At 32.5% G+C, this 13,245-nt stretch overlaps 1 protein-coding gene across 1 annotated transcript in view; it reads left to right on the top strand.

Annotated features, from left to right (window-relative positions):
• The window catches only part of PSMC6 (proteasome 26S subunit, ATPase 6), a 29,158-nt gene extending 15,991 nt beyond the window's left edge, over positions 1–13,167 (top strand). Inside the window, exons 5-14 of the mRNA XM_044664716.1 lie at positions 459–526; positions 863–977; positions 2,518–2,605; positions 3,467–3,528; positions 3,621–3,744; positions 3,984–4,045; positions 5,942–6,062; positions 6,181–6,261; positions 9,406–9,477; positions 12,680–13,167. Coding sequence (XP_044520651.1) covers positions 459–526; positions 863–977; positions 2,518–2,605; positions 3,467–3,528; positions 3,621–3,744; positions 3,984–4,045; positions 5,942–6,062; positions 6,181–6,261; positions 9,406–9,477; positions 12,680–12,798 — 912 coding nt within the window. The 3' untranslated portion in view covers positions 12,799–13,167. The remainder of the gene's footprint in view (positions 1–458; positions 527–862; positions 978–2,517; positions 2,606–3,466; positions 3,529–3,620; positions 3,745–3,983; positions 4,046–5,941; positions 6,063–6,180; positions 6,262–9,405; positions 9,478–12,679) is intronic.
• The last annotated feature ends 78 nt before the right edge of the window (positions 13,168–13,245 follow it).

The following is a 13,245-nucleotide window of genomic DNA, read 5'->3' as shown; positions in this document are numbered from 1 at the left end:
CTGTATAATGAAGGCAATAATAGCACCTACATCACTACCTCACATAGTTATTAGGATCAAATGAGACAATATGTGTAAAGTGCTTTGCAGTCCTTTAGTATTTTATAAAATAATTATCAGCAACCATTTGTCATTTTAGCCTTAGAGAATTTCCAGGAGTACTGAGTAGCTAAATTTCTCAGAGGTCAAATAGGCAGTATATGTCAGGGGCAAGGCTTGAACTCAGATTTTTCTTAATCTGACACTGGCATTCTAGCAGCTACTTTATGCTGCCCTTTAGAGTGGGAGATACATTGAAATTATTTCTAAAATTTATTGTTGTATTTATTTTTGCCTGATGTAATGTTTTTTTATTACATTTTTACTTTCAAAAATTAGCTTGACAAAAGTAAGCTTTTGTTGTATTTATTTTTTCCTGATTTAATTTTTTAAATCACATTTTTACTTTCTAAAATTAGCTTGACAAAAGTAAGCTGAAGCCAGGGACAAGAGTTGCTCTGGATATGACTACACTAACTATTATGAGGTAGGCTTCAAAATCCATATTGTATGTCCTTTTATTTTCATGAAATGAAGTTTCATCTAAAGTAATTCATGATCTCGATCACATTTTTAAAAATAGATCTTCCTTTTTTACTAATTTGCATTATTACTATTTAAACTGATATATGCTTGATGAATGGATCTACAGAATTCTAGCTCATAATGAGGATGTAATAGTTAAATTACTATTTATTTGTATATTTTAAAGCCATTATCCCTTTAGTAATTTCATCATAAGATAAATGATTCCCTGAAAAAACATCTGTTGATTGAAACAAAATGTATCTTTAAAATAAATATACCTATCTTAACATTACAGATACTTGCCAAGAGAAGTTGATCCACTGGTTTACAATATGTCTCATGAGGACCCTGGGAATGTTTCTTATTCTGAAATTGGAGGGCTATCTGAACAAATCAGAGAATTAAGAGAGGTATTGAATAGTTTTTTTCAGAAGTTAAGATTAAGTAGTGATGTTAATAGTGAAAGAAGGTAATAGTATGACAGGTTAGTGTTAATAAATGGTGGTCATTTAAAATGAACCAATTAAGCTATGAGAGAAAGCTAATTGAAATTATTACTGATGGATAATTTGTAAACAAATAGCAGAAAAAGAGTGTCTTCTTTGGCTCTGATTAAGGAAAAGGAAAAAAACAACAAAATGTTAACTATCATTCAAGAAGTAACGTGATATCTTGACTTCTGATACACAGTAGCTATGTGACACTGGAGAAGTCACCTCATATCTCAGGGCCTCAGATAGCACTTTATAACAGTAAGTTGCAGAGAAGGTGCTAGTCTACATTGGCAGAAGCTTCCTACCATGAAATCACAAGTCATGTCCCAAATTAAAAAATCTTGTTAGCCTCTTAAAGGTCAGCTATAAATTTATTTTGATTTACAGAATGGATGGTTCTTGAAAAATTGTAAAGTGGCTTACATTTTCCTATTGATTTCATTATAATTTATTTGTTCCCACCTTTCCAATCCCTGATGTCTGTTAAGAGTTCAAGGTCTATTCCATCTGTTAACCTACTGTCTTGAAATTCTGTGATAGTATAGTAAAATTTATTTTAACGCCCATGAAATGGAAAGAAAATAGGAACTCCATTGAACAGTTTTACTCAAAGGGTGGGCCAAAGCACACTAATGTGCTTGAGTTTTGCTAGTTATACTTCAAATTGTATGTAATTGACAGTCACATTTTCATGCCCATGTATAAGTCTTCTAGCTCTCTCATAGTGTGTCAGGATTCCTCAGCACAAAGAAAAATACTGTGCCAAAAAAAAGTTTGAAAACTGCCACCATTCAGCTTGAGATTTGACTTGAGATATAGTTCCTAAGATACCATCTGCTATTGCATTAATGGTCTGACTCCCAAAGGAGAAAATTGGGCTCCCATTGCTAAATGTTTCCCTCTTTCACTGGCCTACTTGCATAAGAAAGAGCTAGAATATTGAGGATTTGCAACCTATTTGCTAGCACTCTTACATGCTCTTAGCACTTAGACTGTCAGATTCCCAGTCTTTTGATAATTGGCTTTTTTTAATAACTGTCAGCATAAGAATATGATTCTTATCTAGATTTTTTAGTTCCTCTTGTCTTGTGGTTTTTATTGGCCAAATTAGAAATGTTAATTAATGTGGAAAATGAATTTTAAATACCAACTTTTTAGCTCTTTTAATGGTGGTCTTTTGTAACAGTATAGTCAATTAATTCCCTACTTTTCTAAATCTTTTATGTTTTCAAAATAGTTAATATGATATTCTTGCCTCGATGTTTGTTTCTGCAGGTAAATTTGGATTTTAAAAATATTTAATTATGTTTAATAGAAATACAAATATAAAATATTCAGCAACAGCTATACATAATAATGATATTTGCATCCTTGAAACAGCTTCTTAGTAAAGCAAAACATGTCTGCTGTTTTACTAATATTCTATTTCCCCTGTATCTTTTTACTCATTTCTTAGGTAATAGAATTACCTCTTACAAACCCTGAGTTATTTCAGCGTGTAGGAATAATACCTCCAAAAGGTTGTTTACTATATGGACCACCAGGTCAGTATATACTTTAAATGTTATTATATATGCCGCAATATTTGTGATCTACTTAATTACCAGAGAATTCCAATAGAAATCTGTTCCCTATTATTTTCTAATTTCATTTACACTAGAGTGCTTCTCTCTTAAGGCCCTTGAAGTCACTGATTAGTAGTAATGCACAGTTCCCCAGCCTTCTACTTCTTCCACTAGCCATCTTTACAGTACGTTTATTCCCCTTTACTGTTATAACTTAGTCTTTTGAACATAAGCTAAACAAAGTACATTACTACTTTAGCAGTGGGTTGAGTTCTCCCTGTTCCCAGACACCTGACAGCCTGCAAGAGTTAATACTCATTTAACATCATTTGTATTTAATTTCTGTAGCAGTAGTTACACTGCCTAGCAAGTGTTCAGAGGGAATAGTAAAGTGTGCATAGAACCTTTCTTTTCTTGCTCTGGAATTATGGAAAGAACAGAGACACTGACAAATGAAGAGAAATGAAGAAGCTATTTTGGGTTATTGCAACAATATCTGTCATCACCCAGAGAGACAGTGTAATCCTGTCTTTGCTTTCCCTCCTTGTCAGGGGTAATGGGGAGAGAGTAGCTTTCTGGAGTCTTCATGGCCATAAGTTATTGAACATGCCTAGATGTCTTAACAAAGAACACATAAAAGTATGAATGGGTTATGTTTACATTGCTATAAATATATTTTGGTGTGATGCAAGCAATAGAATTATGTTTGGGGCTCTTATAGGGTCCTTGTAAGAAGGATTCTATGTGTAAGAAAATGAAAAATTGAATGTTGTAATATGTAGGATTTAGCAAGTTTATTAAAGTCACAGCTAACAGAGGCCTTCTAAATGTCCTTCCTAGGAACAGGAAAAACACTCTTGGCAAGAGCTGTTGCTAGCCAACTGGATTGCAATTTTTTAAAGGTAAAGGAAATGCTTCATAATTTGTATGGTCTTTGCAGTGAAAATTTTTTTGTACTTTTATTATTTTGTACTTTACTTTGTGTTTTCATCAGGTTGTATCCAGTTCAATTGTAGACAAGTACATTGGTGAAAGTGCTCGTTTGATCAGAGAAATGTTTAATTATGCCAGGGATCACCAACCATGCATCATTTTCATGGATGAAATCGATGCTATTGGTAAGATGAATTGAGTTAAAATTTATTTAAGGCTTAGTTTGATAGTATTTGATTGAAATTCTGAAGGAATTAGATTTTTTTTCTACCCTATTTCTTATGTAGAATAGGGGGAATTAAATATTTAGCTGCTTTGGCTGTTTTAGAGAGAGAGAGAGAGAGAGAGAGAGAGAGAGAGAGAGAGAGAGAGATTAAAGGAAATAAAAATACGTATAAATTTCTAAATCTTTTATTCACTTTAGGTGGCCGTCGTTTTTCTGAGGGTACTTCAGCTGATAGAGAAATTCAGAGGACGCTAATGGAGGTAAAGTTTTGTAAAATAGGCTTATTGTAAAATAGACTTATGGGGAAGTCTATTTATTTACATTATTAAAATAAATACCATTAAAATTTCCTAAAATTCCACACTTAAAGACTGAGTACACGATGCAGATTTCAAATCCCTATATAAATATTTAAATTTGAAACTGATTTTTTTAAACAAGTTTTTATTTGCAATGAATGTCTGATTCTATTTCGATAATTTTGTATGGTTAAAACATTTAATCTTAGGATGTCAAATTGGTGGCAAAAGAATGAGCTATAATTTTTTTGAGTTATTTTTAAACTAAAAATTTTCCCATCTACTTCATTATTGGAAGTAAAAATGAATACCAAAAATACTGGTGATAATAGAAATATTTTAAAGGGGAAGCCCCTGAAGATTTTTTTGAGCATAGAAGTGATATGGCCAAGTTTGTGTTTGAGGAGTTGTTTGCAAGATACACATGATCTGATAGGAAGTTGCTGTTATAGCTCAGACATATTATGAGGGTCTGGATTAGGGTGATGCCAGAGGGAGATGAATGTGAGAGGTGTTGTGAATGTGGAATATACCAACATAGTAATCATGAGTCAAATATTTATCACATTTTAAATGATGATGCTGACAAAAATATTGAAATCAAGACTGGAGCAAATAAAGGAAAAAGGATAATAAGTTTTGACTGTGTTGGTAGGAGAGTTGGGTAAAGATTTCTTGTGAATATTTAGAAATATCTTTTTGGAACTCAGAAGAGGTAATTCCTAGATCAAGAGATCATTTTCATAAAAATGGTAGTTGAAATCATAGGAATAAATGAGATTGCTGGAGAGGAGTGGAAAAAAAAGAGAAAAGAACAAGGTCAACTCCCTAAAGGGTGGCAGAAAGATAGAAGGAGCAGTTAAAGAGGTAAGAAGACAAGTATGCATTGCCTCTCAAGCCAACTCCTTTGGCTTCTTCATTCTTTTCTTCCTTGGGAGAAAAAGTCAAAAGGATCATCTGCTATAGAAAGGTTGAGTGTAAAAGACAATGAAAGGTATTTGGATTTAGTAGTTAGAAAGTAAACAAAGTATTGAACATCAGTAAGATAGATTACTAACCGTATGGCTGCATTTAACCTGTTCAAGAGGAAAGCTTATATTTACAAATTGTACCTTAACAATTTGAGTTTTAAAACTTAGACCAGATTTTTCATTTGTTTTTATATGGTTAGCCATCTGATCAGTTAATAGACAAATTTGGGTGCTATATACTTATTTTAAAAATTGTTGTAAAGTGTAATTTTCTTACTCTGAAATTTATTCAACAAAGGCTTGTAGAAAAACTTCTCAATATTTAATTTTTTCAACTATATAAATATTTGGTTTCTTTCCATTCTAATATGTATACTGCTGCCTTTAGAAGGAAAATGGTGTTTTATACATTCATTTTCATATAAATATGAAGGATTATATCAGATTTTCTGAGAAATGAGTCAATATTTGTTTATGTCTCCTATATAAATTTGCCTCTAGTACTCACTTTAGTGTTACAATTGAGTATCAAAATATCTAACTGAGCACTGATATATATCAAGAATGTTAATTCTAGTTTTATAATTCTTGAACCCTATGCAGGGGTTTATATGTATGTATGAAAGTTTGCTGTGACAGAAATTTTCATGGTAGCATCAGCCTTTCTGTTGCTTTCATGATACTTTAAGAAGAAAAAGTTTCCTCCTTTGTAAAATTCGCATATTATTATAAGTAAGTAAATAGCTATTTAGACCTAATGCCGTTTTAACTCTTCAATGCTTGGAGGAAGACATTTCAAACTATCAGGCAAATAAAATATCAAAATGTTTCATTTTCTTTTTTTTAATGACCAAAAAAGTATTCCTTATTTGCAATTTGTTTTTAGTTACTGAATCAGATGGATGGATTTGATACTTTACACAGAGTCAAAATGATCATGGCTACAAACAGGCCAGACACATTGGATCCTGCTTTGTTGCGTCCAGGAAGATTAGATAGAAAAATACGTAAGTTAGCTTCAACTATTAGCTTTTTCCTTTTTAAAATATGTTCCTTTCTTTTCCTTATATAGTTCTCTTTTTTCTTTAAAATTTTAAAAAATTAACAAACATTTATTAATTTCAGATATTGATTTGCCAAATGAACAAGCAAGATTAGACATTTTGAAGATTCATGCAGGTCCTATCACAAAACATGGTGAAATAGGTATGACAATAACCTAAAATTTAATTTTTCATGTTTTACAAATTAAGGTATTTTTTCAGGTTGGGCCTAATTGTTATATATCTAGATATAAATATAAAGATATGTAGCCTTAAAAATGATTAGAAATAAAGCTTCCTTTAACATCAATTTATATTTTATTATAAATATATAAATTTCCATCATTTTCCTTTTCCCTTAGCTCTCAGATTTTTCTTTTATCTCATTAGGTTTATTGCTTATAATTCTTAGCCTGTATCTTTTTTTCCTCCTAGATAATATTTGGCTAAAATTCTGTTACCATATAACATAGGGAAAAAGCTATGCTTCCAAAGTTTTGGAACACTTTGATTTGTACTTTTAAAAAATCAGATATTTTAATTTTTAAAAATGACTTTGGACATAAAGTACAACCAATAAAATTTGCTTGGTAACTACTTCATTTAATAAATTCATCTTTACATCATAAATTTATTTTGTAACCTCAAATGGGCCCTTGCTACAGCAAGGTCAAAGTCATAGTAAACATTTTAGGCATATAAATACAAAAAACGAAAAAGAAAGACTGTCCCTGTCCTCAAGGAGCTTAATTGGGGACAAAAGAAGACTGAAAAATGCCAAGGAGGGTGAAGGAAAACTACCCAACTTGAGGGGCATGGTGAAGAAGCCAAAGAAGTTCAGAATGATTGCAGCCTGGGGTGAAAGGAGATGCCCAATACAATTCTTTATTCTTCCAAAATTGATTCCCTGTTCTACTCCCTGTGAGATCATTAACTTCTTTTTCCCCAAGGACCTCTCACTGTACCCTTTAAACTCATACTTTACTGAGAGAGGCCTCCTTTTTTCTTTAGCATCTGATAAAGAGATAGTTCTGATCTCATCCCCTCCAATCTTCACTAGATTACCTCTTCAAACCCCACTTCCCTTCCAGTTAGTTTCTCTGTACGTGCTTGTTTATACTGCCTATGAGCATACTCAAGATTCCTTTCTCCTTAAACATGTTCTCCAGATCCTTCCATCTACTCCTGCTATTATCCTATATCCTGTCTTTTTTTTCTTAGCCAAATTCCTAAGAAAAAACTGTACATCAGGCTCCTTATTTTCTTGGTCTCTTCTAAACTCTTTGCAATCTGGCTTCCAACTTAAAACTGAATCTTTTTTCTCTAAAGTTATTAGTTATTTCTTAAGACAAATCTAATTGCCTTTTCTCAATCCTTTACTTTCTCTACCTCTCTGCATCATTCAACATTTTAGAACACTACCTCTATCATACTCTCACTCCTCTTGAGTTTTCATGACATTCTTCTATTTCTCTATCTTTCTGACTACTCAGTCTCTTTTATTGGCTCATTGTTCAGTTATGCACCATAACTGTTAAGGGATCTGGTATCCTCTTCTTTTTCTATAAATTTTCTCTTAGTGATATTATCTCTCGTGGATTTAGTAGTCATCTTGATACATATTACTCTTGATCTATATATCCAGCCTTAGTATCTTCTCGTCCCACATCACTAACTTCCTGTTGGACATTTTAAACTAAACATTTCATATCATGTCTGAAATATGTTAGTATATTTTTCCTGAAGCCTACCTTTTTGGTAATATTTCCCCTGTCAGTAGTAACACCATTCTTCCAATCTCCTGGGTTTATAACCTGGCTTTAGCCTCGGCTTCTTACTCTTCTACATACCACATAGTCATTCATTTTCAAATCTTGCCATATCTTCATAACATTTTTTGTATCCAACTCTTTATTCACACAGTCACCAATTTATTTCAGGGCCTTATCAGCTTACCTTATTTCAGTGCTCTCCTAATTGAGCTCCCTGCCTCAAATCTCTTCTCATGCCATCCCCTGCATAGCTGCTTAAAGTGATTGTTCCTGAAGCGTCGGTCTGATCATGTTATTCCCCTCCAATACCCCCTTCTCCCCGTTAAATTTCATTGATTAAAGTATCACAACTATTTAACAAATTCCTGTCATTGGACCTTTAGAACATTAGTAGTTTTTGCATTTATAGTCAGTTCTCCTATAATTTGACATCTGCATTTCCAGAAAAAGCACTCTGCTCAATAAAATTGTACAGTAAAAACCACAAAGCTGGGACATGGGGAACAGTGTTTTAAAACTTCATCAGTGACATAAAGTTAGGAACCTAATAACAGTGGTACAATTTCATATTAATGAAATGGTTAAGAAATGTATAACTACAAAATAAACAATGACCACATCTAGCCTCAGAGTGTTTTTCAGACTTCATCCCAGGCTACAGGAGCAAGCAAGCAGGAACATACCTGCAACTCCAGAGCCACTGGAGATGGGGGTGGTGTGGACCAAGCCTTCTCTCAACCTACTGCACCAGAAGATATAAAATAATAAGATATTTTATCTTGAAGAAGACTTAAATTGTAGAGAAGTGCAGCTTTTGAATTGTATTGAAGTGATGTGTTTGTCTGCATTCTCACATATTTCATGAGGAAAAAATCTTGTAGAAGCAAACTTGAAGTTTGAATTATGCTCAGAATGTTCCCAACATTTCAGTTGTATTGGAACAAATTCTCATTTTTCAAAACAACTCATTTTTGAAACAATAGAAGAATTGACTATACTGCTATGAAAATATTTGAACAGAAAACTCTTGTTGGAATAAATTTTATCTCAATTAAAGAGTTAAACATAATGTCTTTGACTGTCATGATGTTAAATAGGAATTATCAATCTTCACCAAATCTGCTCCAAAATAACACACTGTTGCCAGTGGGCATAGCATATCCCTGAGTTGCTATTGAGTGACTATTATTATCTATGCAGCCATCCTTCATCTCTCTCAGTTGTACTAACAAAGTTCTTGGCTCTTTTACCTCTTTTACCTCTCAGTGATGAGGGGCACTGAGAAACTGTACAAATCAATATATTGAAATAAGTTATATTTATGGAAGTTACTTTATTTTCTGATTTAAAACCTGTTACTGTTGATCTGCATTTTTAAAATTGGTATCCAAGATAAAAACTTGTTAATTTTCAATATTCTTATGGCATGTTAATAAAAATGATTTATTAATTTCAAAAGAGGACATTCAGTCTAATTTTTCAGCATTGGGATGAGATGGAATATAAACTTAATTTCCTATATTCTTTATGACTAGATTATGAAGCAATTGTGAAGCTCTCAGATGGCTTTAATGGAGCAGATCTGAGAAATGTTTGCACTGAAGCAGGTAAGAGATTTCTTCAGATTGCATTATCTTCTGTTTTTGTAATGATAAAAGTATGAATTCTTGCATTTTATGATACAGTGGGGAAGGGCATTAGGTTAGAAAATGATAAATTGCTTTTTAAGTTTATAAATTTAAATGTAAAATTTCAGTAAATACTGGTTATATTAGATAATCCTATTTTTATTTCTAGCATTGACTTGCTTTGGACCCCATTTTCACTCTACCCATTGTTTTTGTCCTACCACTTTTTGTTTTTTAAATACTAATTATTTCATAAGGTCTTTAAGAAAATTAATAAATATGTATGATGCCTCTGTGTTAAGAAGTTCTTGCTGAATTGTCAAAGGTTGAGGAGTTTGGTGAGAGGTAAAAAAATAAAGTTAGTAGATGTCGGTAACAGAGGTAAAGGCTGATAGAGAAGGTGGCAGGCAAGGGAAAGTTTTTTAAAGGTAAGAGAGCTGAGGATGTTAGTAAGGAACTAGGAAAGAAATTCAAGAATAGTTGGGAAACGGTTGCATGGTTGAAGCTAGAGGAACACAAATCCCCTACAGAAACCTCAGTCCCTAAAAATGTACCAGAAATACCAAAAAGAAATAGCTATTAGCTCATCTGTCTAATCTAGGACTGAATAAAAAGACTGGTACAATCCTGCAAACCTGTAAGAAAATAACTACAACAACATGTAAAGCCTCAGAGAAAACAAATGATCTTGCCACAAGGACCATATGTACTAGAAGAAATTAATCAAGAAATACAAAGACCACAAAGCTACCATTATATAAAAAAGGGAAGTTTGGAATATGTTATTCCAGAGGCAGTTAGAGGCTTACCATCAAGAATAATTTACTCTGAAAAACAGGAAATTTTTATAGGGAAATATGAATCTTTAATTAAATATAATATATACAATAAAGACACTTGAAACAAAGGCGCATTCAAGAGTGGACCAGATTCATGCTTCAGTTGAACTTTAAAAAGGGGAGGTGGGTATTGAGGGGGAGTAGTATAGGGCACTTAACCTGTCTGGGCTTAAGTTTATTCTATTGTAAAATGTGGGAGTTGAAGTAGATGACTTCTAAGGTATCTGTTTTAGCTCTCTTTCTGACTTACAATCATACAGCTAGTGTCAGATCCAGGATTAAAACACAACTTTCCTGACTTCAAGCCCAACATTTTTTTCATTGTAGGGTTAATTTCATTTAAAAATGTTGCTCAGCTAAAGCAGTCCTCCAAATTTTGCCTGTCGTGAAAATACATGCAGAAGTAGGAAACTTTGTATTCTCCTATTATGGAGAAGAATTGAGGATGAAGGAAGGGAAGCATTGTTTTTATTATGGTAAAAACTATTTTTATTTTTATCATTTTTTATGGTAAAAACTAAATATCAAAATGTATTCTAGAATATGAGATTGATTAAAATGTGACAATGTGAAATAAAATGAGCCTTAAGCAAGTGAACACAAATTTATCAGAAGTAAAATACTTGATTTTGACATGAAAATACTTTTGTTTAAACTATGGTCATTTATGGTAAATGAAGTATTAAGTATATAAAATCCTAAAACCTCAGTTTCTTCCATCAGTAAACAAATTCAACCGGGCTGCTAACAAATAGAATTGATTCATTTTCAACTTGTAAAGTTTCAGATAATCATTTAAATTGCTGATAGGAAGACAGCCATAGGAAGAAGCAATGAAGAAACTAGAAAGGCCACCAGTTAAGTAATTAGTCCCAGAATAATGCAAAACTTTTAAAGAGTAGGAAGACATGACTTTTTTTAATAAAAAAAAAAAATAATAAAAAATAACATTGAAAATGAAGTAAGATTTAGCATTGTGTGGCCTATAAATAATGAATTCAGGCACCTGGAGCAGTAAAATATTTATCTTATTAAGTAGTTTAATCTTTTGTTTCATGGAATGTTACTCATAGTTCTTTCACTACATTAATTGGGCAAATCATAGTAGTTAGCCTGCCTGTTGGTGGTAATCAAGCTAATCATTTGAGTCTTCATTGGGTAAAACTCAAATAGCATTTGACCTGTACAGTGAGGAGCTTGAATTAGATGACCTAAGTTTCCTTCTGGCTTCCAGGATTTTGTAAAAATGCTTATATTGCATTTCCCAATTGATAATGAATGATAAAAGGATATAAACTGGAAATTTAAAAAACATTCAGGCTATCAATAGCCATATGAAATATTCTAAATCATTAATAATTTTAGAAATGCAAATTAAAACAACTCAGAGGGCAGCTGGGTAGCTCAGTGGATTGAGAGCCAGGCCTAGAGACAGGAGGTCCTAGGTTCAAATCCGGCCTCAGACACTTCCCAGCTGTGTGACCTTGGGCAAGTCACTTGACCCCCGTTGCCTACCCTTACCACTCTTCCACCTATAAGTCAATACACAGAAGTTAAGGGTTTAAAAGAAAAAAAAAAAATACAACTCAGACCATCAGATTGGCAGTTTCCCAAAAAAGGAAAGTAACAATGCTAGAGGGTCTGTGGGAAAACAAATACATTTATGTATTGTTGATTTAGCTGTGAATGGTCCAACCATTTTTGAAAACAATTTGGAACTATGGCACACAAATTGTGCATACCCTTTGACTTGACCTAATTATACCACTACTAGTTCTATTTTCTGAATGTATTGAAGGAGAAAAAGGACCCACATGTACAAAAATATTTATAGTATCTCTCTTTGCAGTGGCAAAGAATTGGAAATTCAGGGGGGTACCCATCAATTGAGAAATGGTTAAACAAATTATGGTATATGAGTGTGATCGAATACTAATGTGCAGAAAGAAATAATAAAGGGGGATGATGGGAAACCTGGGAAGATATGTATGAACTGATTTATGATTTACACAATATAACAACAGTATTATAAAGACAGCCTTGAAAGAGTTAGGAATTTTGGTGAACACAATAACCATTTCAGAGGATTCCTGATGAAATGTGCTACCCACTTCTTGGTAGAACTTGGTTTTTTTCATCTATACAGCAATTTGTTTCATTTGATGTTTTGAACAGGAATTTTCTTTGTTTTTATTCCCTTTTTTTATGGGAGAAGAAAAAGAGAAAAGGTAGACTTTTCTTGATTAAAAAAGTTTTTAACTTTAATTTAATCACAAAAAGTAAATATAAAAATGAAATAACTTATAACTGAATTATTAATTATGTTACTTTATTCTTCACAGGTATGTTTGCAATTCGTGCTGATCATGATTTTGTAGTACAGGAAGATTTCATGAAAGCAGTCAGAAAAGTGGCTGATTCTAAGAAGCTGGAATCTAAACTAGATTATAAACCTGTTTAAGTTATACTTCATGAAAGATATTAGCATAATATAAAAATAAAGTTGAGGAAAACAGTGTATGTATTGGATATGAGCTCATTAAAAGCATATCACATATAAAGTAATAATTCATTAGTTCTGTGTACAATACTGCTACCAAAAGACTATACATTTGTCAGTGTTGCACTTATTGCGGTAAATTAAATCATATGAATTAGATAACGTTTTTTAAAATGGTTAATGTTAAGCAATTTATAAAACATTGAAATTCAAACTTTAGGTCTCAGTTTTAAAAGAACATTTCTTAATGACATTTTATATTATTTCACTTGTTTTCTTCATCCCAAAGAGTTGAATAAAATTTGTTTGATTCATTCCTCTTACATAGTAGCCTTGGCCACGAGTACATTTGTCACAGTTTTGGGGGATCTTTGTTAAGTTTTATATATGGAAGCCCATCTCAATTTC

Source organism: Gracilinanus agilis, chromosome 2 (genome assembly GCF_016433145.1).
Source record: "Gracilinanus agilis isolate LMUSP501 chromosome 2, AgileGrace, whole genome shotgun sequence".
Lineage (NCBI taxonomy): Eukaryota > Metazoa > Chordata > Mammalia > Didelphimorphia > Didelphidae > Gracilinanus > Gracilinanus agilis.
This window is presented reverse-complemented; position numbering and strand designations above follow the sequence as displayed.